General features: G+C 43.9%; 1 protein-coding gene across 2 annotated transcripts in view; it reads right to left on the bottom strand.

Moving 5' to 3' along the window:
- LOC137097978 (mitotic spindle assembly checkpoint protein MAD1-like) overlaps window positions 1–26,331 on the bottom strand; it is a 796,577-nt gene extending 770,246 nt beyond the window's left edge. Inside the window, exons 1-6 of one of the 2 annotated variants that reach the window (XM_067473504.1) lie at window positions 26,213–26,331; window positions 21,238–21,391; window positions 17,818–17,958; window positions 11,970–12,149; window positions 6,849–6,973; window positions 1,513–1,594 (exon numbers count right to left, since the gene is read on the bottom strand). In XM_067473504.1, coding sequence (XP_067329605.1) covers window positions 1,513–1,594; window positions 6,849–6,973; window positions 11,970–12,149; window positions 17,818–17,958; window positions 21,238–21,391; window positions 26,213–26,229 — 699 coding nt within the window. In that variant the 5' untranslated portion in view covers window positions 26,230–26,331. The remainder of the gene's footprint in view (window positions 1–1,512; window positions 1,595–6,848; window positions 6,974–11,969; window positions 12,150–17,817; window positions 17,959–21,237; window positions 21,392–26,212) is intronic. The other variant, XM_067473503.1, reaches the window with a different exon arrangement.
- Between the last annotated feature and the right edge of the window lie 270 nt (window positions 26,332–26,601).

The following is a 26,601-nucleotide window of genomic DNA, read 5'->3' as shown; positions in this document are numbered from 1 at the left end:
GTTTTACATAGTGGTCAAAGCTCTATAATATTTGCCCAGTTTGAGTCCTCAGGAAATTAAAGGGAATATTAAAGTTGGACATCATACCCATGAGCCTTGTCTCTAAATCCAATCCCCACTCATCAGATTGAACATACCCATTATGACTTAAATTGTCATTCAATCTGATGTCCTATATTATATTAACTGATCCTGTTAATTTACTGTTTCCATGATTTTTCCTGTGCCTTAATACATTGTCATCTACCTTACTAAACCACTTTATCCTTTAACTAGTTCACGTACTGATTTTCCTCCCCCCTCCAAAATTAGTATGCTGTTATTGTTGTTGCTAGTTATTTTTATTATGTTGTTTTATGCTGTTTTTATGTTGTTTTGATTGTTATTGCTTTATTCTAACTGTATTCTGCCTGGGCTGCTCTTCCTCTTCCTCTTCCTCCTCTTCTTCCTCCTCCTCTTCCTCTTCTTTGAGAATGCCTGTTCTAGATATTTCTGTATCCCAACTCCCATTGGCTCCAGTCAAGATGTCCAATGATGAGGAATACAACAGTTGTAGTCCAGCATCTAAACCAGGCATGGGCAAACTTGGGCCTCCAGGTGTTTTGGACTTCAATTCCCACAATTCCTAACAGCTGGGTAGGCTGTTAGGAATTGTGGGGGTTGAAGTCCAAAACACCTGGAGGGCCGAACTTTGCCCGTACCTGATCTATACAGCCACATAAAATGACATGGCATGCCAGATTTGGCCAGTGAGCTTTGAGTTTGACACATGTGGTCTAGAAGATGTGTCCATGAATAATTCAACACAACAGAAAATGGACAATAGAAAAATAAAAATACTTTACATAACTTTGATGTTCTTTTTGAATTTATTTTTCAATCGCAAGGTGGAAGAGGAGGCTAGCATGGTTCTAAAATCAGTCTGCTACAGCAGTTCTTTCCAGGCTGCCAAAGGTAGTGGGCTAGCAATGATTTTATTTTACAGTGTGCCAAGGATTTACTGTGTGCCATGGGGCTGCACTGGCGCAGAGGGGTTAAACTGCTAAACTGCAGAACTTACTGACTGGAAGGTCAGCAGTTCGAATCTGCAAGATGGGGTGAGCTCCTGCTGTTAATCTCAGTTTCTACCAACCTAGCAGTTTGAAAACATGCAAATGTGAATAGATCAATAGGTACTGCTTTGGTGAGAAGGTAACAGCACTCCATGCAGTCATGCTGGCCACATGACCTTGGAGGTGTCTACGGACAATGCTGGTTCTTCGGCTTAGAAATGGAGATGAGCACCAACCCCCAGTGTTGCACTTGACTAGACTTAATGCCAAGGGGAAACCTTTACCTTTAGCTATGGATTGGCGCCATATTTAGGCCCATTGTTTACAATTATTTCTTTCTTTCCTAGAACCTAATGAAGGACTGACACCTGACAGCTCAGGGACAAGGATTGATCCAAGTGAGATGACATTGAAGCAGACAGAGAATCAGCAAATCATTAGACGAATAAAAGATTCTCACCTTCACTTTCTGCTCCATCTCAATCACCTGCTCTTCCTTTGCTTGTAGAGCCTGAATTTGCTGACTGGCTTCTTGCCATTTTCTATTGGATGTAGACATGATATCTATTTATTATACGCATCAGCACATTGCAAATCACAAGCACACAACTTACATATTCAAGTTCAAAATATTTATTTCGGTCATTGACCAGCACAGGAAATAGTGTCACATTTCCAGACAAACCTGGCATATTTGGTACATTAAAAATATAAATATAACTACTAAAAACACAATATGGGTGAGGGAGCAGAAGGGGGAACAGGGTAAAAACATACAATGCCCAGATCCATCACCAAATTGTAGATTCAGGGAAGAAGATTACTGGACACACAGTTGACTTTTGGAACTAGTCATTCCCTGGCGGATTTTGTATGCTGCTGCACAGAACTTTGCGACATTGTAGGTTGTAGCTGAATTAGTATCTGCAAGTAGCAGGGAGGTATAAAATTGTCCTGAATGGCCTGGGTGCTTGTCTATCAGAGGTAAGATAAGCCTGGCACGGATATCCCTGTAGAACGGGCCCTGAAGGAGCACATGTTCTATTGTTTCTACATGACCCAAGTCACAGGGGCAGAGCCTCTCTGGGAAAGGGATCTTCCGGTAGCGGCCTTCGAGTACAGCTGATGGGAGAGCGTGGCATCGGGCCAGGGTGAAAGCCCTTCGATGATTAGGAACCTCTAAGTATGTTAAATATGCCATAGGGGAGGCAAGGTATCTGCTGTCTTCACTGATAAGGAAGCTTGGAGCCGAGGCCAGATCTAGTTGGCGCTCTGTGTCTGTGATACGTTGTTTAATAAGTGCTTTGGCTTGATTGTAATCCATAGCTAATAGTAGACCTGGAGAGAATCCCAACGAGGAGATTTTGGATGCTACCGCCTGCTTCCATGTGGATTGGAAGTCATCCTCCATGGTTAGTGGGGCAAGGCCAAGGGGTGCACGGGACAGTCTGAGCCAGAGGTTGAGTATGGCCACCCACACCCTGGCCTCCACTCTCATAAAACCCGTCTCTAGTCGCAGGGTGGCATTAGAAACGCATTTAGGTACCTGCATGGCCGATCTCAGAAACTTGGACTGGACCACCTCTAATGGGGCAAAACTGGGGAAGGGACCCAGCTGAGCCCCATACAAGAGTTGGGCTAATGACTTGGCTTCAAACAGCTTGAGCGCTGCTGGTGTGAAGTGGCCCCCTCTTGTCCTAAGATATTTAAGAATGGCAATTGAGCTCCCCTGCACGGTGTTGGATACCTGATCCCCATGAGCTCTTCTGCTACCATTAGATTGGAAAACTACACCTAGATATTTGAAGGATGTAACTTGTTCAATTTTATGACCATCTATGCTCCAAGAGTAAGTCCTGGGCCTATTAGCAAAAGCCATGATTTTAGTTTTATTGTAGTTGAGTTGGAGCTTATCTGTGTTGCAATGTTGTATTAATGCTCTCAAAGCTCTTTTGAGCCCAATGGGTGTTCTAGAGAGTACAGCAGCATCATCTGCATAAAGCAGGATGGAGATGTGTCTTCCCGCCAGCTTTGGGGGGTGGAAGTCCATGTTTTGAAGCTGGTCCACTATGGAGTTTATATAGAAGTTGAACAGCAAAGGGGCCAGAATGCAGCCTTGCTTGACACCCTTGCATGTTTCAACAACTTACATATATTTTTATCTGTTATTTATCAGTGGCAGAACACTTCTATATACCGAACAAAAGTATCATTCACACAATGTTTAATGGTTCCCGGGATTATTTCCCATAGTGACATTTTAATTTAAGTAGATGTTCCGCACTAGAATCTTGCATACACCTAAAATTGTATTTATCATGTACCAAACAAGAGATAAGTTCTGACTGGAAGTGTGTTGGTGTGCTTCATTAGCATAACTCCCAAAATCTTAACACTTTTAATTTGGCTGCATTGCACTGCTAAGAAAGATAAAAAGTGCAACTATCATACGATTCATATGGCTCATGGGCCATATGCAGCCCCAGGGCATTTTTTTTTTGGTCATGTCAGGAGCAACCGCTCCTGTTGTGAGAGAATTGGCTGTCTGCAAGGACGTTGCCCAGGGGACGCCTGGATAATTTTTGATGTTTTATCATCCTTGTGGGAGGCTTCTCTCTTGTCCCCGCATGAGGAGCTGGAGCTGATAGAGGGAGCTCATCCGCCTCTCCCTGGATTCGAACCTGCGACCTGTCGGTCTTCAGTCCTGTTGGCACAGTGCTTTAACCCACTGCGCCACCAGGGGCTCGCCTCAGGGCTATTTGTGTAGTACTAGTCATGTGCATTCGGGGAAAACCTTGTCCCTTTTAGTGTTTTGGCTTTTGATGGAAGCACAGATTTATTTTTTTTTGTAAGCCTCCCGAAATTGGGAGGGTTGTATTCTGTTCTTTCATTTTGGGACCCCAAAAATCGGACCATTATGAGGGGAGGGGGGTTTCCACCCACTGGCTCCCCTTTCTGGTGTGCATTCTTCTTACCTGATGCCTGCTGTTTCTGCTCTAGAGTAAGAGACACCTAGCTGTAGGCAGTGGCAAGGATGTGCTTTCCAGGTCTGTCTGCACACCCTGCCACACACGCAATCTTCTTGGAAAGTGTGTGTGTGTGTGTGTGTGTGTGTGTGTGTGTGGGGTGGGGCATGCAGGCAGGCCCAGAAAGAACATGCCAGCCAGTGCTTGCAGCCAAGCACCTCTTACTCTAGAGTAAGAGGCGCTCAGGTACAGGCCCGCTTTGGGCCTTTCTGCATGCCCCACCACACACACCACTCAATACTCTCCAAGAGTACATGTGTGGTAGGGCATGTGCCTGCCAGTCTCTGCAGCCAAGTGCCTCTTACTCTAGAGTAAGAGGCATTCAGCTACAGGCCCGCTCTGGGCCTTTCTGCATGCCCCACAGCGCATGGCCTGCCACACTTGCCTCCTTGCTTTGGAAAGAGAGTGTGTGCATGGTGAGACATGCAGGCAGGCCCAGAAAGTGTGCACGCCTGCCAATGCCTGCTGCCGTGCACCTCTTACTCTAGAGTAAGAGCCGCTCAGTTGCAGCCCCCCTCCAAACCTGCTTGAAAACTCCATCCTGCCACCTCACTCTACGAGAGTGCATGTGTAGCGGGATGTTCAGGCAGGCTTGAAACATGCCTGCAGCCGAGGTCCGGGCCTGGCTGCCTGCCTGAATGCCCCACCACACACGCACTCTCTTTCCAAGCCAAGGAGGCAAGTTTGGGTGCACACGAAAGCAGGCTGCAGGCAAGCTTTCGTGTCGAGCAGATTTTTGTGTGGGGAGGGGGCTTCCTATTTCGTGCTTTCGAATCAACATAACAACAAAAAAGTAGGAACAAATTTAGTGCGCATATCTATGTAGTACTGAGTGTATTCCAGTGTCAAATGTTTTTCCTGCAAAAGGTCAACTCACTCCCCTGCACTTCCTGTAGTGAGAAAGGACCTCATTTAGGTCTAAAATGGTTCATCAAGAATTGTGGTTCTCAACCTGGGGTCCCCAGATGTTTTTGGCCTACAACTCCCAGAAATCCCACCCAGTTTACCAGCTGTTAGGATTCCTGGGAGTTGAAGGTCAAAACATCTGGGGACCCCAGGTTGAGAACCACTGATCAAGTGGCTTGAAAACCAGGCAAACATCCACCTACATCCTATACAGGTGTTCTGGGGCCTGAGGGGGTGGGATGTTACATTTTGTGGAGATGCAGCTATCCACAGTCTAAACCAGGCATGGGCAAAGTAGGGCCCTCCCTCCAGGTGTTTTGGGCTTTAACTCCCACAATTCCTAACAACCTCAGGTCCTTTCCTTTTTCCCCTCAGCCGCTTAAGTGGCTGAGGAAAAAAAGGAAGGGGCCTGAGGCTGTTAGGAATTGTGGAAGTCCAAAACACCTGGAGGGAGAGCCCAACTTTGCCCATGCCTGGTCTAAATCACAATATATGGACTGAATATACGGACTGAATTGGACACGATTTTATCTTAGCAAACAGCTTTTATGTAATTTATCCTATATGTATTTGGTAATTTATTGTGGATGTATTATGTTTTAGATTTTTAGTATTAGCATTGAATTTTTGCTGTCAGCCGGTCTGAGTCCCTCTGTAGAGGTAGAGAAGATCGGAATATAAAAGTTTTAAATAAATATTTATTTATTTTTGTCGGGTCAGGAGCGACTTGAGAAACTGCAAGTCGCTTCTGATGTGAGAGAATTGGCCCTCTGCAAGGACGTTGCCCAGGGGACGCCCGGATGATTTGATGTTTTTATCATCCTTGTGGGAGGCTTCTCTCATGTCCCCGCATGAGGAGCTGGAGCTGATAGAGGGAGCTCATCCGCCTCTCCCCAGATTCGATAAACTCCTGTGCCAGCAGGACTGAAGACCGACAGGTCACAGGTTCGAATAAATAAATAATAAACCGTATTGTCGAAGGCTTTCATGGCTGGAATCACTCAGTTCTTGTGGGTTTTTTCGGGCTTTATGGCCATGTTCTAGAGGCATTTCTCCTGACGTTTCGCCTGCATCTGTGGCAAGCATCCTCAGAGGTGAGGTCTGCTGGAACTGGGAAAAGAGGGGTTTATATATCTGTGGAATGACCAGGGTGAGACAAAGGGCTTTTGTAAGTTGGGCTAGGTGTGAATCTTTCAACTGACCACCTTGATTAGCATACAATGGGCTGACTGTGCCTGGAGCAAACTCTTCTTGAAAGGTGATTAGATGTCCCTGCCTGTTTTTCTCTCTGCTGTTTTTGCTGTTGCAATTTTAGAATTTTTTAATACTGGTAGCCAGATTTTGTTCATTTTCATGGTTTCTTTTTTTTCCAGTTCCAGCAGACCTCACCTCTGAGGATGCTTGCCATAGATGCAGGCGAAACGTCAGGAGAAATGCCTCTAGAACATGGCCATATAGCCCGAAAAAACCCACAAGAACTGAGAAATAATAAACCATCAGCATTTCTGGTAAACAAAAACATGAGAAGCAAGACAGAAGGATAAAAGAAGAAAGCATGTGTTCCCCTTGAACTAGCCTTGCTCAGCACCACCAATAAATATGGATTCCAATTCCTTACAGCAGAGAAGTTGGGGAAGATTTTTGCAATTAGAATATTTCCCTTCCTTTAAAGTAATTTCCATTTCCTACTTTTTTATTTTGTTTTCAATGCATCACATTTTCAGCACTATACGTCCTGATCAAAGCAACCCTTTGAACTGCAAAAATCAAAAGCTGTTGAAACTTTATTTTTTTCCCTGAGTGACACCAGCTGCCAAGAACTAAAGGTTTTATTTCCTGGCAGCCTGGTTAATCCCCTACTCACTTGTGTAGTACATCCAGCTGTTCCGTCAGTTCCTGCTTCTGCGATTCACAGTTCTTCATTTGTAACTCCTGATCCAGTAAGTTCCACTGCAACTGTGATATCTTCCCTTTCAGCACAGTGATTGTCTGAGGAGAAAGGATGCACAAATACACCACTGGAACGCCAAACTGGGTGCCAGAGACAACCAACTGCCTCTGATCAAAAACTGCCGATGAGCGCAAAGGAGCACAAACTCATAATCAGACCTTTGAAGACGTCGTTTCAGAACAAAGGCGAAGCCAATGCTTTGCGCTCTCATCTGTCACCCTTACTGTCGGCACCAATTAAGGAGGTAACCTCAAGTTGGCATGCAAAGAGCAAGATTCAAAGCTAAACTCTGCATCTACACAAGGATCCATCACAAGGATGCAAATTGTTCCACGCAACACCATATGAATGTTTTCTCTGCAGCTGAATTTCTAATAGAAACTGCATAATTTCCCCCCAAAGACAACAGCATTTAAGTTTCCAAAAGAGCTGTACAAATCAGTGACTTCTGAACTAAGTTACTCCATATCCAAAGGATGTGGGCATTATATTATTATATTTATTGTATTATCCTCAGCAAGCGAGAGTCCAAAAGTGGCAGGCTCAAACCCAGAACCTCAACCAATGGCTGATACCAAATGAGAGACTCCTCACTGGGCACACAGAAGACTGGGCCAACCTCAAGAAATGGGGTTACAAAGTGGAATCCACGACATGCAAGTGTGGAGAAGAGCAAACCACTGACCACCTACCACCTGTATTGTCGAAGGCTTTCATGGCTGGAATCACTAGGTTCTTGTAGGTTTTTTCGGGCTATAGGGCCATGTTCTAGAGGCATTTCTCCTGACGTTTCGCCTGCATCTATGGCAAGCATCCTCACTACCTCTGAGGATGCTTGCCATGGATGCAGGCGAAACGTCAGGAGAAATGCCTCTAGAACATGGCCCTATAGCCCGAAAAAACCTACAAGAACCCACTGACCACCTGCTGCAATGCAACCTGAGCCCTGCCACATGCACAATGGAGGACCTTCTTGCAGCAACACCAGAAGCACTCCAAGTGGCCAGATACTGGTCAAAGGACATTTAATCAACTACCAAACTCACACGTTTTGTATTTTGTCTGTTTGTTTGCTTTGTTCTGTTAGAAATGTAATATAAATGACTGGTTGCCGTGACACGACAAATAAATATTGTATTATTATATTTATTATATTATATATTATTATATTACTAATAATATTACAGTATAATGGTGTAGTACAATATTGTTGTTGTTGTTCATTCGTTCAGTCGTCTCCGACTCTTCGTGACCTCATGGACCAGCCTACGCCAGAGCTCCCTGTTGGCCGTTACCACCCCCAGCTCCCTCAAGGTCAGTCCAGTCACTTCAAGGATGCCATCCATCCATCTTGCCCTTGGTCGGCCCCTCTTCCTTTTGCCTTCCACTTTCCCCAGCATAATTGTCTTCTCTAGGCTTTCCTGTCTCCTCATGATGTGGCCAAAGTACTTCAGCTTTGTCTCTAGTATCCTTCCCTCCAGTGAGCAGTCGAGCTTTATTTCCTGGAGGATGGACTGGTTGGATCTTCTCGCAGTCCAAGGCACTCTCAGCACTTTCCTCCAGCACCGTCATATATAATACTGATATTGTACTATGCTAATAATAAAATGTATGTAGATATATTTTGTAAGCCGCTCTGAGTCCCCTTCGGGGTGAGAAGGGTTACATATAAATGTAAATAAATAATAATCTATATAAATAAAAATGTAATGTTCGTTTGTGGGATTAACAGTACTCAAAAACCACTGGACGAATTGACACCAAATTTGGACACAAGACACCTATCAGTCCAATGTATGTCCTTCACTCAAAAAAAAATGATTTTGTCATTTGGGAGTTGTAGTTTCTGGGATTTGTCGTTTATGTACTATCAAAGAGCATTCTGAACCTCACCAACGATGGCATTGAACCAAACTTGGCACACAGTTCTCCTATGACCAACAGAAAATACTGGAAGGTTTTGGTGGGCAGTGCCCTTTGGTTTTGGAGTTGTAGTTCACCTATATCCAGAAAGCACTGTGGACTCAAACAATGATGGATCTGGACCAAACTCTACACGAATACTCAATATGTCCAAATGTGAACACTGGTGGAGTTTGGGGAAAATAGAATCTTGACATTTGGGAGTTGTAGTTCCTGGGATTTGTAGTTCAGCTACAATCACAGAGCATTCGGAACCCCACCAAGGATAGAATTGGGCCAGAACTCCCACACAGAACAGCCATGTGGGCCACAGCAACGCATGGCAGGGGACGGCTAGAAGATAATAAATTCTGTTGGAGCATGCAAGGAATCAGTTACTGTGTGTGTGTCAACTGTAAAATAAGATGATGAAGCTGGTTGGTCAGGCAATGCCCAGGAAGCAAGCGGAGCCTAGAACTTTTGTATACTGTTACATTTTTGTTCAGGCTTGAGCTATGCAGGTGCAGAGAGAAAGTTTGAAGAGTGAAGCAGAGAGAGAGAGTTTGGAGTGTGTTCTTGCTTCATGAGCTGCTGAAGGAATTTCAGCACAAGGACAAAGAGAGACCATTTTAAATCTCTCATAAAATGACATTATGTGAGTGGATGCAACTGATGACACTGTACATATCTTTGGCAGGAAAACGAAATGCAAAGATACAGAATGGGGGACGCCTCGCTCGAGAGCAGTACGTGTGAAAAAGATTTTGGAGTCTTCATGGACAACAAGTTAAACATGAGCCAACAATGTGATGTGGCGGCAAAAAAAGCCAATGGGATTTTGGCCTGCATCAAGAGGAGCATAGTGTCTAGATCTAGGAAAGTCATGCTACCCCTCTATTCCGCTTTGGTTAGACGACCCCTGGAATATTGTGTCCAATTCTGGGCACCACAATTCAAGAGAGATATTGACAAGCTGGAATGTGTCCAGAGGAGGGCAACTAAAATGATCAAGGGTCTTGAGAACAAACCCTATGAGGAGCGGATTAAGGAGCTGGGCATGTTTAGCCTGAAGAAGAGAAGGCTGAGAGGAGATATAATAGCCATGTATAAATATGTGAGAGGAAGCCACAGGGAGGAGGGAGCAAGCTTGTTTTCTGCTGCCCTGGAGACTAGGACGCGAAACAATGGCTTCAAACTACAATAAAGGAGATTCCATCTGAACACGAGGAAAAACTTCCTGACTGTGAGAGCCGTTCAGCAGTGGAACTCTCTGCCCCAGAGTGTGGTGGAGGCTCCTTCTTTGGAAGTTTTTAAACAGAGGCTGATGGCCATCTGTCAGGGCTGATTTGAATGCAATATTCCTGCTTCTTGGCAGGGGGTTGGACTGGATGGCCCATGGGGTCTCTTCCAACTCTTTGATTCTATGATTCTATATGTTGTTCCGAACCACAAAGGGTAAACTACCTGTTCTTTACTGTCGACCTGTCTGGTATATCTTTCTTTCTCTGACTTCATTGTAGTGACCTGAGCTACTCCAGAATTATAAACCATGCATCAGTCACTACACATTTCATCCCAATGTTATTGCTACACCCAAACAACCCATCATGTTTTGTAATCTATTTATTTATATTTTTATTAAGGTTTTGATAGTAACATAAATGATAGGATCAAGAAGGGGTGGGGAAAAATAAAAATAAACAGAAGCCAAAAGTGCGGGGTTGGTGTTTGGAGGGCATTTGTAGTCTTCCTTTTCTCTTCCCGTGTCATTTCCTTTGTTTTCTGTCCCTGTGCCTTTACTCTCTCCTATCGGATTCTTTCCTCTATAAAGCTCATGACTGTAGTCCAATCAGTCTCCTCTTATATTTTCCCTTGTTTGTTTCTGAGTTTTTGTGTAAGACAGTCCATATTCATAATGTCTGACACTTTTAATATCCAGTCTTCAATGCTTGGTGTATCTTTCTCTTTCCACTTTTTAGCGTATACGATTTTTGCAGCTGTGGTCAAGTAACTAAATATTTTTTCCTTATTCTTATCTATTTTTATTCATTTATTTATTTACTGTATTTTTATACCGCCTTTCTCAGCCTGTCGGCGACTCAAGGCAATTTACAACAAGTCAGTATACATAATATCAAAATACAAATTAAAACATTAAAAGCAATATAAAAGCACAACAGAAACAATAAAACCAGCATCATTAGCGTCTCCTTGTTAAAACAATGTCCTGTTGTGGTGGTCTTATAAAAACACCTCCGATTCCATTTCGTCTGATAAACAATGGGAGCTTGACAAATTCTTGACAAATGCTCTCTTTAGACCACCTTCCACTGTGATATCTTCCCTTTCAGCACAGTGATTGTCTGAGGAGAAAGGATGCACAAATACACCACTGGAACGCCAAACTGGGTGCCAGAGACAACCAACTCCCCAGTTTTTGGTTTTTGTTGTTTGTTTGTTTTGTTGTGTCAGGAGCAACTTGAGAAACTGCAAGTCTCTTCTGGTGTGAGAGAATTGGCTGTCTGCAAGGACGTTGCCCAGGGGAACGCCTGGATGATTTTGTTATTTTTATCATCCTTGTGGGAGGCTTCTCTCATGTTCCTGTATGAGGAGCTGGAGCTGATAGAGGGAGCTCATCCGCCTCTCCCCGGATTCAAACCTGCGACCTGTTGGTCTTCAGTCCTGCCAGCACAGGGGTTTAACCCACTGTGCCACCGGGGGCTCCCCCCAGTGGCGCAATGGGTTAAACCTTTGTGCCAGCAGGACTGCTGACCGAAAGGTCAGCGATTATGAATCCGGGGATGGGGTGAGCTGCTGTCTGCCAGCTCCAGCTTCCTATGCGGGGACATGAGAGAAGCCTCCAGGCGTCCCCTGGGCAACGTCCTTGCAGGCAGCCAATTCTCTCACACCAGAAGTGACTTGCAGTTTCTCAAGTCACTCCTGACACATAAAAAAATAAACCTTCCATTATTGAAATGTTCAGCCATCTCCTGAAACAAAAATCAAAACACTGAGAATGTTCATGTTATCAATATTATCATGTGTCCCAAGTGTAACAGCTGTTGATATCAATCCCAAAGTATACTCAGAAACTGCAAGAGGTAAATATTTGAAAAACAGGATTGGTTTTACCTCATTGGCTTCAGCCAATTTATTCTCCTTATCCTGCAGCTTCTTATTCAAGGACTCGGCGTTCTTCTGACAGGTTTTGTTGATTTCAATTTGTTCCTGGAGCTTATTTTCAATCTCCGCCTCCCTGTCCTGATAATTCTTGATGCGTTTTTTGAGGTCTTGGTTATGGTCAGACTCCCGCTAGAGAAAGAAAGAAAGAAAAACCAAAAAAAAACTATTTGAAAACAGAGGTACCCTCCCTATAACAGACATGGGCAAATCTGGGCTCCAGGTGTTTTGGACTTCAACTCCCACAATTCCTAACAGCCTACTCCAAGTGGCCAGCTACTGGTCAAAGGGCATTTAGTCTAAAGCCAAGTTTTCAACTTTGTTTGCATTTTAAAATCCATTATAACTATACGCTCAATTTGCTTCTGACATGATAAATAAATACCACATTGTAAGTCTTCTTTTCTAATGTGTAGTAGGTACACATTATTTAAGCTTCAGCACGAGAACAAACAAAACAAACAACATCCTAGGCCCGGTCCTGTTCAACATCTCTATTAATGACTTAGATCAAGGGTTAGAAGGCATGATAATCAAGTTTGCAGATGACACCAAATTGGGAGGGAGAGCCAATACTCCAGAGAACAGGAGCAGGATTCAAAATAAACTTGACAGATTAGAGAGATAGGCCAAAACTAACAAAATGAAATTCAACAGTGACAAATGCAAGATACTCCACTTAGGCAGAAAAAACAAAATGCAAAGATACAGAATGGGGGGCAATGATGTCTGGCTCGAGAGCAGGACGTATGAAAAAGATCTTGGGAATCCTCGTGGACAACAAGTTAAACATGAGCCAACAATGTGATGTGGCGGCAAAAAAGCCAATGGGATTTTGGCCTGCATCAATAGGAGCATAGTGTCTAGATCCAGGGAAGTCATGCTACCCATACTCTATTCTGCTTTGGTTAAACCACACCTGGAATATTGTGTCCAATTCTGGGCACCACACTTGAAGGGAGATATTGACAAGCTGGAATGTGTCCAGAGGAGGGCAACTAAAATGATCAAGGGTCTGGAGAACAAGCCCTATGAGGAGTGGCTTAAAGAGCTGAGCATGTTTAGCCTGAAGAAGTAAGGCTGAGAGGAGATATGATAGCCATGTATAAATATGTGAAAGGAAGTCACAGGGAGGAGGGAGCAAGCTTGTTTTCTGCTTCCTTGGAGACTAGGACGTGGAACAATGCCTTCAAACCGCAAGAGAGGAGATTCCATCTGAACATGAGGAAGAACTTCCTGACTGTGAGAGCCGTTCAGCAGTGGAACTCTCTGCCCTGGAGTGTGGTGGAGGCTCCTTCTTTGGAAGTTTTTAAACAGAGGCTGGATGGCCATCTGTCAGGGGTGCTTTGAATGCAGTGCAATGAACTACAATTAATTATAGGAATCGGAACAACGGATGACGAACTTGGATTATGATTTTAGTTATGAGACGCTATTGAACTGTTATTGATGTTATTGATGGTCACTGATGTTATTTGCTTAATGTGTTAGTGTGTCAATTGTTTTTTAAATGGCTGTATGGTGTTGCTTTGAATTTTTGCTGCTTCTTATTGTTAACCGCTCCGAGTTGCCTAATTGGCTGAGAAGAGCGGTATACAAGTAAAGTAAATAAATAAATGCAATATTCCTGCTTCTTGGCAGAATGGGGTTGGACTGGATGGCCCATGGGGTCTTTTCCAACTTTATGATTCTATTATTCTAAAACTCCCACATTGCTCTCCTCGTTTTCTTTTGTGTCATGTCGTAACCAGACTGTAAGCCTGAGGGCAGGGAACTGTTTTGTTGTTCTTGTACTTGTAAGGCAGTATGTACAGTGATGGCGCTATACAATTATAATAACAAAACAACTTTCTTGAAAGCAGAACTAATTGTTTTAATGGTTCTGTTTCCCCACTTACTTCCCACAAATTAATTGCCTTCCTTAGTGTCAGGACATGTATGCTAAGCCTCCCTGAAAACATTTATGGACAATTGTCACATTTCACACATCCTATTTAATCACCCCACAAATATGCACCATGTGAGTATATACCTGAAGCCTGAATACTGCACTCTATGCATTAATGCTAAAACAAATATGCATGTTGTAAATGTGCCTTCTAACAGTCTAAAGCAGTATAAGACACACAGAGACTGAATTCTGCTGAGAGATTTCATTCCACCTTCACCACCACTTACGAATTCCAAAAGTATTTCCAGCAGTTTCCATTTACTTCCAACCCAAATTGATTAGCGCTTATTGGAAAACGCGTAGCAAATTGCTCTGCTAATCAAAGCAAAACAAGCTACGGATTTACATACTAAGCAAGGATTATGCAAATCGGCACAAGGTTCCTAAAACCTTATCCACATGGCTCCCAAAATGCAGAATCTGAGCAGGGTAATTACCACAATGTTGGATTAATGCTGCTCCTTTTTTTTTGGTATGAGGATTTTAAGTGTTTCTCTGACTGACTCAGCTCGATTTTGGGGTTGAACTGACACTGGAATAATCCACAAAATCACTTGACTCAAAAGTGGAAACAGGAACCTCCTCGGCTATTCGTCTGTTCTTAGCCACAATACTGATCCAACTTCAGCTCTTTATTGTGTGAAGCCTGCATTAAAGCTTCTAAATTTCTGAACCACTTTACAGGAAAAAAATGCATGTTAAGTTTTCATATGTGGCAAAAACGTAGGCAATATATGCCAGTGGATCTCAACCATCCTAATGCCGTGACCCCTTAATACAGTTGGTGACCCCCAACCATAACATTATATTCATTGCTACTTCATAACCGTCATTTTGCTATGAATCATAATGCAAATATCTCATATGCAGGATGTATTTTCATTCACTGGACCTATGCCAATACCCAATATGCCCAAATTTAAATACTGGTGGGGTTGTGAGGGGTTGATTTTGTCATTAGGGAGTTGTAGTTGCTCGGATTTATAGTTCACCTACAATCTAAGAGCATTCTGAATTCCACTAATGATGGAAATGAACCAAACTCGGCACACAGAACTTCCATGACCAATGGAAAATATTAGGTCCTTGTGGGTTTTTTCAGGCTATAGAGCCATGTTCTAGAGGCATTTCTCCTGACGTTTCGCCTGCATCTATGGCAAGCATCCTCAAAGGTAGGGTACCTCTGGTACCTCTGAGGATGCTTGCCATAGATGCAGGCGAAACGTCAGGAGAAATGCCTCTAGAACATGGCTCTATAGCCCGAAAAAACCCACAAGAACCTAGTGATTCCAGCCATGAAAGCCTTCGACAATACAACGGAAAATATTGTTTGGTGGTGGACATTGGCCTTGAGTTTGGGAGTTGTAGCTCACCTACATCCAGAGAGCACTGTAGACTCAAACAATTATAGATCTGGACCAAACTTGGCATTAATACTCAATATGCCCAAATTTGAACACTGGTGGAGTTTGAGGAAAATAGACCTTGACATTTGGGAGTTGTAGTTGCTGGGATTTCTAGTTCACCTACAATCAAAGAACGTTCTGAATCCCACCAATGTTACAATTGGGCCAAACCTCCCACAAATACTGTGTTTTCTGGTGGTCTTTGGCAAACTCTCTGACAGCTGTTCAAAATTTTCCCCCCAGGGGTCTTGAGCCCCAAGTTGAGAAACACTAATATATGCAGTCACATCACACAGGCTAGTTGCCATTTTGGCTCTTCAGATCCTAGATTTGTCATGTATTGTGCCACAAGATGTTGGAAATTACAACCTTCTTCAAGTCTCCTCTAGTCATTTGTTTAGCCATAATCCTGTTACTTGCTTATTATAAGTATGTTCTGGAATGCAGCTTTCTTTCCTAACTCTATGTCTTTCCTGAGAAGTTGTTGGAGGAGCTGCAGACCACATGATCCGCTCTGGCATGAGCACAGAGCACAGACTTCTTTAGACTTTGGGACTGCTCAGATTGCAGACTTGCAAACCTTTGTCTGCTCTTTATTGTGAGAGAGATGTTCTGACTAGATTACAAAGAAACTATCTCAAATATATCTATAACTGGGTTGTTGTGAGTTTTCCAGGTTCTATGGCCTCAAAGCTTGTGAGACCTGCCATAGATTCAGGTGAAACGTCAGGACAGAATGCTTCTGGAACATGGCCATACAGCTCAGAAAACTCACAACAACCCAGTGATTCCAGCCATGAAAGTCCTCAACAATATCTATAACTAAATGATAAGTTGTGTACCTGCGTATGCTGAACACATGAAGGTTGTGAGTAAACCAAATATGTTATTTTTACCAAAGTCTACTTTATTTTGTCTTTTGGGTGCATAATATAAACAAGTTGTTTTATGGGAGAGTAGATATATTTTGGGCATTGAAAAACACTTCTGAGGAACTGCTATTTTTACGAACCGGCATATTCTCAGTTTCCTAAAAGATCAGAGTCAACAGGTTGTTGAAGATAATTGCCTTGTATTTGGTTGTTCTCTAAAAGGTTATGATCACTAAAAGGTGATGATTTTAGGAGTCCCTGGTGGCACAATGGGTTAAACCCTTGTGCCGGCAGGACTGAAGACTGACAGGTCAGAGGTTTGAATCTGGGGCGAGCATGGATGAGCTCCCTCTGTCAGCTCCAGCTCTCCCATTAGAGAAGCCTCCCACAAGGATGATAAATCATCAAAACATCTGGGCACCCCCTGGGCAACATCCTTGCAGACAGCCAATTCTCTCACACCAGAAGCGACTTGCAGTTTCTCAAGTCGCTATTGGTATACAAAAAAATCTCTAAAAGTTGCTGTTTTTCTAAAATAAGATCTATCATTGTTGTGTGCTTTCAATGTGATTCTGATTTATGGTGACCTGTCACAAGATTTTCTGAGGCTGAGAGTGTGTGACTTACTCTGAGTGACATGTGGGATTCCAGGGCTTAGTGAAGATTCAAAGCCTGCTCTCCAGAGTTGTAGTCCAACACTCAAACCACTATGCTATGCTGTCTTTGCCCTACTCGAAACCCCAAGTCCCAGTTACATCTCCCAAGTCAATGTCACAGTTCTCTAAATTCTCTATAAAAAAAAGGCTATGGAACGAGACATTCCCAGAATAATGGCGGAGACTGGCAATTAACTAAAGTTATCAACCACAAATGTGGACTGAGTGGGACATGATTTTATCTTGACAAACTGGCTTCTATGTATTTTAGTCTATATGTATTTTAATTTATTGTTGATGTACGATGTTTTAGATTGTATTGTTAGCATCGAATCCTTGCTGTTGGCCAGTCTGAGTCCCTCTACGGAGGTAGAGAAGATCGGGATGCAAATGTTTTAAAGAAATAAATAATAAATCATGTTGAAATGGTCCTAAACAGACCTGGGCTACCTGCAGAGCTAGGAACTCTGAACTTTCAAAGGCCTCTGCTAGAGATTTATTTAGTCTGTGAATGGTAATCTGTCTTCCTTCTATGGGCCCATTGCAGAAAGGAAAGAGCATGAAGACATCAAATATAAAAGATAGGACAACAGCATTTGGTCATTTTGGGTTCTGACTCGAATACTTTCTGTTTCACCCACCAGAGATATATTTTATACACTAAATGTAACTGGCTTGATTTGCATGTTGCTGTTGTTTTACTACTAAACGTACATTGATAGCACTACATATATGATGATACAACCCTCGACATGCTAGTCCGGAAGAAACCTGGCCCTCGACAGAAGAAAAGGAAACCAACCATTCCTCAAAAGCAACCTTGCATTCTGAACTTTCTCTTGCACCTAGACATCACAAGAGGACACGAGAGAAAATCAACCAGGTAAAATCAGACAGGGACAGTCGAAAACTCACCTGAAAATTCCTTGCATTTGTATTAGCCTCCTTCTCGAGCTCAATTCGAGCCCGTTTGTGGCTCAACTCCATCTGCATTTTCTCCCGTTCCACCTGTAAGAGCCGGGTCCCTGACTGGATCTGTCCAGCTTGCTCTTCCAGCTGACCATTGCCAAGAAAGGAAGGAAAGAAGATTTGTCACAGATTGTGTTCCTACAAAGTTTTTCAGTGAAACACCTCAACCCATTCTGGAAGTGATACGGGTTTGCCTCTTATATTCCACCAAAGGGCTCAATACATGAGGTAGACTAGAAGCATCCAGATCAGTCGCTATGGAAGTAGCTACACCTTTGGATGAGAAGCCAAACAGGGTCCTTCTTGGAGCTTTTACGAAACCCAGTCTCTCTGAAGGAAGCAACGTTCATCTTCATGTTACAAAGGAAACAAGCTGAAGCAGGCTTCTGCCTCTCAACATTGCCTTATAACCAAGTAAAAATTCTTCCTTTGGAAATGAGAATTGCCCACACTGGGCAGATAACAGAAGCCTGTGGTCTCTATCCAAATTATCCTCTTAGCATGCTTTAGCCAAGGAGTTAAAGCTGCGGTTAAAGGAGAAACGTACATGATTAGCACATCAGAGGAAGCTACCTCCATTACTGGCAAAAGGTAATGAAAGGAATTTGAAAGAGGAGCCTATGCTAATAAGCTGGCAGCCGAAACATGGAAGAGTGAAAGGCTGTAAGGATACATGAAGCACCAGCAACAGTGTACAAAATGTAAATAATTATCCATTTACAAGTGTCTTATATCCATCAATCTATCTTCTATAAAAAGGTAATGGTAGTCCCCTGACTCTGGGGTGTGGTGCTCATCTCCATTTCTAAGCCGAAGAGCCGGCGTTGTCCGTAGACACCTCCAAGGTCATGTGGCCAGCATGACTGCATGGAGCGCCGTTATCTATCTTCTATACACATAATAAAAAAGTGAAAATATGTATGTGTGTATGTGGCTGTGGTGCCCACATACACAGACAAGCTCCTGCCTCCACAAACAGCTATAGTTCCCACTGCTCAGGAGACACCAATGGCCCTCCCTCCAATGGCATTGCAGGTTATAGAGAGCACCATGAACACGTCCAAGAACCCTCCAATATCCTCCACTAACACCATACTGTCCACCTCCCAAGTGAAGGCTACCATACGGGGATAATTTCATCCTAGATTTTATGTGTTTCCTCCACCACAGACATCTCAGTGTTTCTGATTCTCCATATGGCACACAACAAACTGAGGACCTGATCAGCAACTGAACATACTAGAGAGGTTTGGGGAGAATTCACCATGATTTATAGGAGTTGTAGGTACTGGGATTTATAGGAGTTGTAGGACTTCCCTCTAATCACATTGCAGGTTATAGTGAGCACTGTAAACATGTCCAAGAGCCCTGACAATGTCCTCCACAAACACCACACTGCCCACCACCTGTGAAGGCTATCATATGGGGACAATGCCATCTTAGATTTTATGTGTTTCCTCCACCACAGGCATCCCAGTGTTTCTTACTGTCTCCATTGGTGTGGAATTTGTATGACTCCCCCCCCCCCCCCACTGCCTCTCCCTTTCATCCCAGATTTTCTGTGTTTCCTCCACCTCAGACATCCCAAAGTTTCTTAGTCTCTCCGGAATCTGCATGACAACTGCCACTGCCATGTTGTTGTTCATTCTTTCAGTCGTCTCCAACTCTTCGTGACCTCATGGACCATCCCACGCCAGAGCTCCCTGTTGGCCGTCACCACCGCCAGCTCCTTCAAGGTCAGTCCAGTCACTTCAAGGATTCCATCCATCCATCTTGCCCTTGGTCGGCCCCTCCTCCTTTTTCCTTCCACTTTCCCCAGCATAATTGTCTTCTCTAAACTTCACTGTCTCCTCATGATGTGGCCGAAGTACTTCAACTCTGTCTCTAGTATCCTTCCCTCCAATGAGCAGTCGGGCTTTATTTCCTGGAGGATGGACTGGTTGGATCTTCTCGCAGTCCAAGGCACTCTCAGAACCATAACCCTTTCCTATAACCATAACCATAACCCTTTCCTATTCTTTTCCATGGCAAACAGCAAACAGAGAAACTGATCAGCAACTGAACGTACTGGAGGGGTTTGGGGAGAATTCACCGTGATTTATAGGAGTTGTAGGTACTGGGATGTATAGTTCACCTGTAATCCAAGAGCACTTTGAATTCCACCTATGATGGACCTGGAACTATCTTGGTACACGGAGCCCCCATGACCAACAAAAACCACTGGAGGGATTTATAGGAGTTGTACTTCACAAACATCCAGAGTGCACTACGAACCCAAACCATGATGGATCTGGACCAAACTTGGCCTGTATACCGATATGCCCAACTAGTAGGTTTTGAGGGGAACTGGCCTAGACATTTTGGAGTTGTAGGTAAAGTAAAGGTTGTCCCCTGACATTAAGTCCAGTCATGTCTGACTCTGGGGTAGGTGCCCATCTCAAATTCTAAGCCGAAGAGCCGGCATTGTCCATAGACACCTCCAAGGTAATGCGGCCGGCATGACTGCATGGAGCGCCGTTGGAGTTGTAGTTTTTGGAGTTGTAGGTACTGGTATTTACAGTTCATCTGTAATCTAAGAGCACCTTGAACTCCACCAAGGATGGAATTGGACCAGTGTTCAGCAAAAAATACTGGAGGTCTTTGGGGAAAATTCACCTTGATTTGGGGGAGTTGTAGTTTACCTACATCCAGAGAGCACTGTGTACCCAAACACCAAAGGATCTGGACCAAATTTGGCACACATACCTGATATGCCAAAATTTGATTACTGGTGGGGTTTGAAGAAAGCTGAACTTCCTTTCTGGGAATTGTAGTTCACCCACAACCAGGGAACTGTGACCTCCACCGAGGATGGACCTGGTCCAAACTTGGCACAAAGAACACCCATGACTAACTCAGCCTACTGGAATGGTTTGAGGGGACTGACTCACCATAGTGGAAGTTGTCGTTTACACTACAGCCAGAGAGCACACTGAACCCCTCTGATGAGACATCTAGAGCAAACTTGCCCAACATAATGAACTTTAAGTACTGATGGAGTTTCAGGGGGTTAACCTGCCATGATGTGAGTTGTAGTTCACCCACAACCTTATGCACTGTTTACAATTACAAAAATGACTTTTTCAAATAACCTGGGCAACGTCAGGTACCCAAGCTAGTTTATCAATATTTATGAAGTAAACAAAGCAACAGCCTCAAGAAACAAAAGGAGGCCACGGGCCTCTCAGTTTATGTAATCACAAACAATTACGACACCAGTACTTAACCCCCCTGGTCAGTACTGAAAGTATTCTGAATGCATTTTAATTGATGCCCAAGCCCTTAAATAAATGTATGCATTAAAGAGCAAACAAACCAAGGTCTTACTTTCATCATTTGCTGGTACTGTGTCTGCAGAGAGCCTTGAGGAAACTGTGGAGTCATCAAAGATGTTTGCTCCGCCGACTGCGATATGAATTCGTTGAATGATTTCAAAACAGAGAAGACCAAGGTATTTCCCTCTGTGTCCTCCATCAGATTTCTGCAAAGGAATGAGATACAAAAGGTCAACAAAAGATTCACTAAACCCAACACAGAACCAATAGATGAATTATTTACTCCATTTCCCAAATGTCTTTATATAGATGAATGTAGGCAAATCTGAACTTCATGAGACACATCCAGGGGCATTTTTGTGAGTCCCAAAGGTAAAAATGCTCATGTGTGGGTATTTTTGTCCATTTTCTTTCATGGGCAAGCCATTTTAGGAAGTCGACATAATATACTAGCCATAGTAATAGGATTGTCAAGAGAAACTGGAGAGGAGATCTATGAAGAAATGGGACAAGAAAGATACAAGGGTTGAATGAAAAGTAATGCCTCCACCTTTATTACTTGGGTTTGGATGGGAATATTTTATTAAATCAAATGCAGAAATAATCCTTAGAATCTGCTCTTTAACTACCACTATTCACTTTTCCACATAATCACCAGGCAATTGGATACATTTCTGCCAACAATGAACAAGTTTTCTGAAGTCAACACTCTGTTTCTGCAACCAGCGTCTCACAGTTCTCTCATCCTGGGCACCCATCGTGCACAGATTTTCCATTAGCCAAACAAAGCAATAATGTGACCCACACATTCTTGTGAAATGCCGATTATGCTTGAAATTTCTCTCTGAGTGATACGATTGTCCTGAATCAATCTGTCAACCTTTTGCTTGTGAAACTCGGTGGTTGCTGTCACAGGACGTCCAACTCTCTGTTTGTCATCCAAGTTCTGTTTGTTCTCACCTCAACATCTTTAAACTTACTCGCCCAATGACACACAGTACTCACATCAACACAATCACCATAAACAGCTTGAAGCCTATATTTCACCATTTCGAAAGGGACTCCCAAAGGGCATCTAGCCCAACCCCCTTCTGCAAGGGAAGAGGACACAGCAGATAACCACCCAGCCTCAATTAGAAACCTTCCAAAGGAGGAAGACTCAACCATTTGAAAGGGACCCCCCAAAGGGCATCTAGTCCAACCCCCTTCGGCCTGATAGGTATGCACAATCAAAGCACCCCCGACAGAGGGTCATCCAGCCTCTGCTTCAAAATCTCCAGAGATGTCTAATCCCTACAGAAGTGTTGTTTTCAAGGGTTGAGACTGTTGTAACATTGTATAAACTAGCCATCCCCTGCCACGCGTTGCTGAGGCCCAGTGGGGTGATCTGGAAAATAAAGTAATGATAAAGAGTTGGTTTCTAATATATGTAATATCTTGATGCTTTTGGATAAACAGTATTTCTTGCTGTTTCCTTGTCAGTATTGATGTGGAGAGTGTCTGGTTTGCCTATTTTGGAACATGCAACATACAATTGTCCTTCTTTAAGGGTCCCTTTCCAATCTATGATACTATATCTCTCTGTGTGTGAATCATATCTATCTATCTATCTATCTATCTATCTATCTATCTATATCATATCTATCTATCTATATACCCTATATCTATGTGTGTGTGTGAATCATATCTACCTATGATGCGTGCCAGCTGCGACCGTACCTTGGGAAGTCTGACTTGGTCACAGTAGTCCACGCTCTGGTTACATCCTGTATAGACTACTGCAACGCTCTCTACATGGGGTTGCCTTTGAAGACTGCTCAGAACTTCAACTAGTTCAACGCTCAGCAGCCAGGTTACTAACAGGAGCGGCACTCAGGGAGCATACAACTCCTGTTGCGCCAGCTCCACTGGCTGCCAGTTTGCTACTGGGCACAATTCAAAGTGCTGGCGTTAGCCTATAAAGCCCTAAACGGTTCCGGCCCTACTTACCTCTCCGAATGCATTTCCTCCTATGAACCAACTAGGACATTAAGATCACCTGGGGAGGCCCTGCTCTCTGTCCCGCCTGCATCACAGGCGTGTCTGGCGGGAACGAGAGACAGGGCCTTCTCAGTGGTGGCCCCTCAGCTGTGGAATGCCCTGCCTGCAGATATCAGATCGGCCACATCCCTATTGGCGTTTCAGAGGAAAGTGAAGACCTGGCTGTTTGAACAAGAATTCGATTAAACAGTGTAATGACACGGATTAACGGATGATGAGATTGGATTCTGATTTTACTGATGAGACGCTAATGATTGTTATATTGATGCTTAATTGTTGGTGATGCTATTGCTTTAACTGTCCCATCATCGTTTTATGATGTTTTGCATTGAATTTTGCTGTTGTTGACCGCTTTGAGTCGCCCGAGGGCTGAGAAAAGTGGTATATAAATGAAGTAAATAAATAAATAAATATATCTATGGCTGGATGGCTCTTTGTCAGGAGAACTCATTACGTTATTTTGCCATGGTGAAGAGAGTTGGACTGGATGGCCTTACGTATTTTCTGTTGGTCCTGGGGGTTCTGTGTGGGAAGTTTGCCCCAATTCTGTCGTTTGTGGGATTCAGAATGCTCTTTGATTGTGGGTGAATTATAAATCCCAGGAACTACAACTCCCAAATGTCAAGTTCTATTTCTCCCAAACTCCATCTGTGTTCATATTTGGGCACATGAAGTATTCGTGTCAAGTTTGGTCCAGATCCATCATTGTTTGAGTCTTGATATAGGGGAACTACAACTCCCAACTCAAGGTCAATGCCCACCAAACCCTTCTAGTGTTTTCTGTTGGTCAGGGGAGTCCTATGTGCCAAGATTGGCCAACTCCATCATTGGTGGAGTTCAGAATGCTCTGATTGTAGTTGAACTATAAATCCCAGGAACTACAACTCCCAAATGTCAAGGTCTATTTCCCCCAAACTCCATCTGTGTTCTCTCCTGACGTTTCTGTTGCTCATGGGGGTTCTGTGTGGGAAGTTTGCTCCAATTCTGTCGTTGGTGAGGTTCAGAATGCTCTTTGGTTGTTGTTGTTGTTGTTGTTCATTCGTTCAGTTGTCTCCGACTCTTCGTGACCTCACGGACCAGCCCATGCCAGAGCTCCCTGTCGGCCATCACCACCCCCAGCTCCTTCAAGGTCAGTCCAGTCACTTCAAGGATGCCATCCATCTTTGGTTGTAGGTGAACTATAAATCCCTGTAACTACAACTGCCAAATGTCAAGGTCTATTTCCCCGAAACTCCATCTGTGTTCATATTTGGACGTATAGAATATTCATGCCAAGTTGGTCCAGATCCATCATTGTTTGAGTCCATAGTGCTCTCTGGATGTAGGTGAACTACAACTCCCAAACTCAAGGTCAATGCCCACCAACTCCTTCCAGTGTTTTCTGTTTCTCATGGGAGTCCTGTGTGCCAAGTTTGGTTCAACTCCATCCATAATTGGTGGAGTTCAGAATTCTCTTTGATTGTAGGTGAACTGTACATCCTAGCAACTACAACTCCCAAATGAACTCAAGGTCAATGCCCACCAAACCCTTCTATAGTGTTTTCTGTTGGTCATGGGAGTTCTCTGTGCTAAGTTTGGTTCAACTCCATCCATAATTGGTGGAGTTCAGAATGCTCTTTGATTGTAGGTGTACTATAAATCCCAGCAACTACAACTCCCAAATGACAAAATCATATTTTTGTTAGTGAAGGACGTACATTGGGTTGTGAAGTGTCTTGTGTCCAAATTTGGTGTCAATTGGCCCACTGGTTTTTGAGTTCTGTCCATCCCACAAACGAACATTGACAGATTAGAGAGATGGGCCAAAACTAACAAAATGAAGTTCAACAGTGACAAATGCAAGATACTCCACTTTGGCAGAAAAAATGAAATGCAAAGATACAGAATGGGGGACGATGCCTGGCTCGAGAGCAGTACGTGTGAAAAAGATCTTGGAGTCCTCGTGGACAACAAGTTAAACATGAGCCAACAATGTGATGTGGCGGCAAAAAAAGCCAATGGGATTTTGTCCTGCATCAATAGGAGCATAGTGTCTAGATCTAGGGAAGTCATGCTACCCATACTCTATTCTGCTTTGGTTAAACCACACCTGGAATATTGTGTCCAATTCTGGGCACCACAATTCAAGAGAGATATTGACAAACTGGAATGTGTCCAGAGGAGGGCGACTCAAATGATCAAGGGTCTGGAGAACAAGCCCTATGAGGAGCGGCTTAAGGAGCTGGGCATGTTTAGCCTGAAGAAGAGAAGGCTGAGAGGAGATATGATAGCCATGTATAAATATGTGAGAGGAAGCCACAGGGAGGAGGGAGCAAGCTTGTTTTCTGCTTCCTTGGAGACTAGGACGCAATGGAACAATGGCTTCAAACTACAAGAGAGGAGATTCCATCTGAACATGAGGAAGAACTTCCTGACTGTGAGAGCCGTTCAGCAGTGGAACTCTCTGCCCCGGAGTGTGGTGGAGGCTCCTTCTTTGGAAGCTTTTAAGCAGAGGCTGGATGGCCATCTGTCAGGGGTGCTTTGAATGCAATATTCCTGCTTCTTGGCAGAATGGGGTTGGACTGGATGGCCCAGGAGGTCTCTTCCAACTCTTTGATTCTATGATTCTATGAACATTACATTTTTGTTTATATAGATTTGCAATTCAATACAATGCAGGCGAGAGATCATAACAAACAGATAATACAGCCTAGCCATTGAAGGGAGAAGTTATACAGATGTAAACAAACTGTGTTACAGTCTAATTCAAGCCTGGGCCCTCCAGAGAGTTTGGGACTCCAACTCCCACAACTCCTCACAGCCTCAGGCCCCTTCCTTTTCCCCCTCGGCCGCTTAAGCGGCCGAGGGGGAAAAGGAAGGGGCCTGAGGCTGTGAGGAGTTGTGGGAGTTGGAGTCCCAAACTCCCTGCAGGGCCCAAGTTGGTCCAGGCCTACCAGAAGGTGACCACAAACGCATGCGCACGAGAGTAGTCACGTGCCAGGACTCACCCTCCCGCCTCAGCCATGGCTTCTCTTCCCGCTCGCCTTTCCTTCTCTCTCTTCTGCTTGGATCTCCCTCCTCCCGCACCAACTCTCGCGAGACCTTTTTCATCCCAGCTCTGGCTCAGTCCTTCCCGGGCTTGGCCACGCCCCTTTACCGCAATGCCTCGAATACAAGCGCATTCCTCTCTCCTTCACCGTAATGTTTGGAATAGGCGGGCATCCCGGAAAGGAGGAGACCATGAAAATGAACAAAATCTGGCTACCAGTATTAAAAAACTCTAAAATTACAACAGCAAAACAGCAGAGAGGAAACAACCAGGCACACCTTAACACCTCTCAACAGAACATTTTCCCAGGCTCAGCCAGGCCTTCAAATGCTAATGAAGGTGGTCAGT

This window comes from Anolis sagrei, chromosome X (genome assembly GCF_037176765.1).
Source record: "Anolis sagrei isolate rAnoSag1 chromosome X, rAnoSag1.mat, whole genome shotgun sequence".
NCBI classification, from domain to species: Eukaryota; Metazoa; Chordata; class Lepidosauria; order Squamata; family Dactyloidae; genus Anolis; species Anolis sagrei.
Note: the sequence above shows the minus strand (reverse complement) of the source record. Positions and strands in the feature narration are given on the sequence as shown.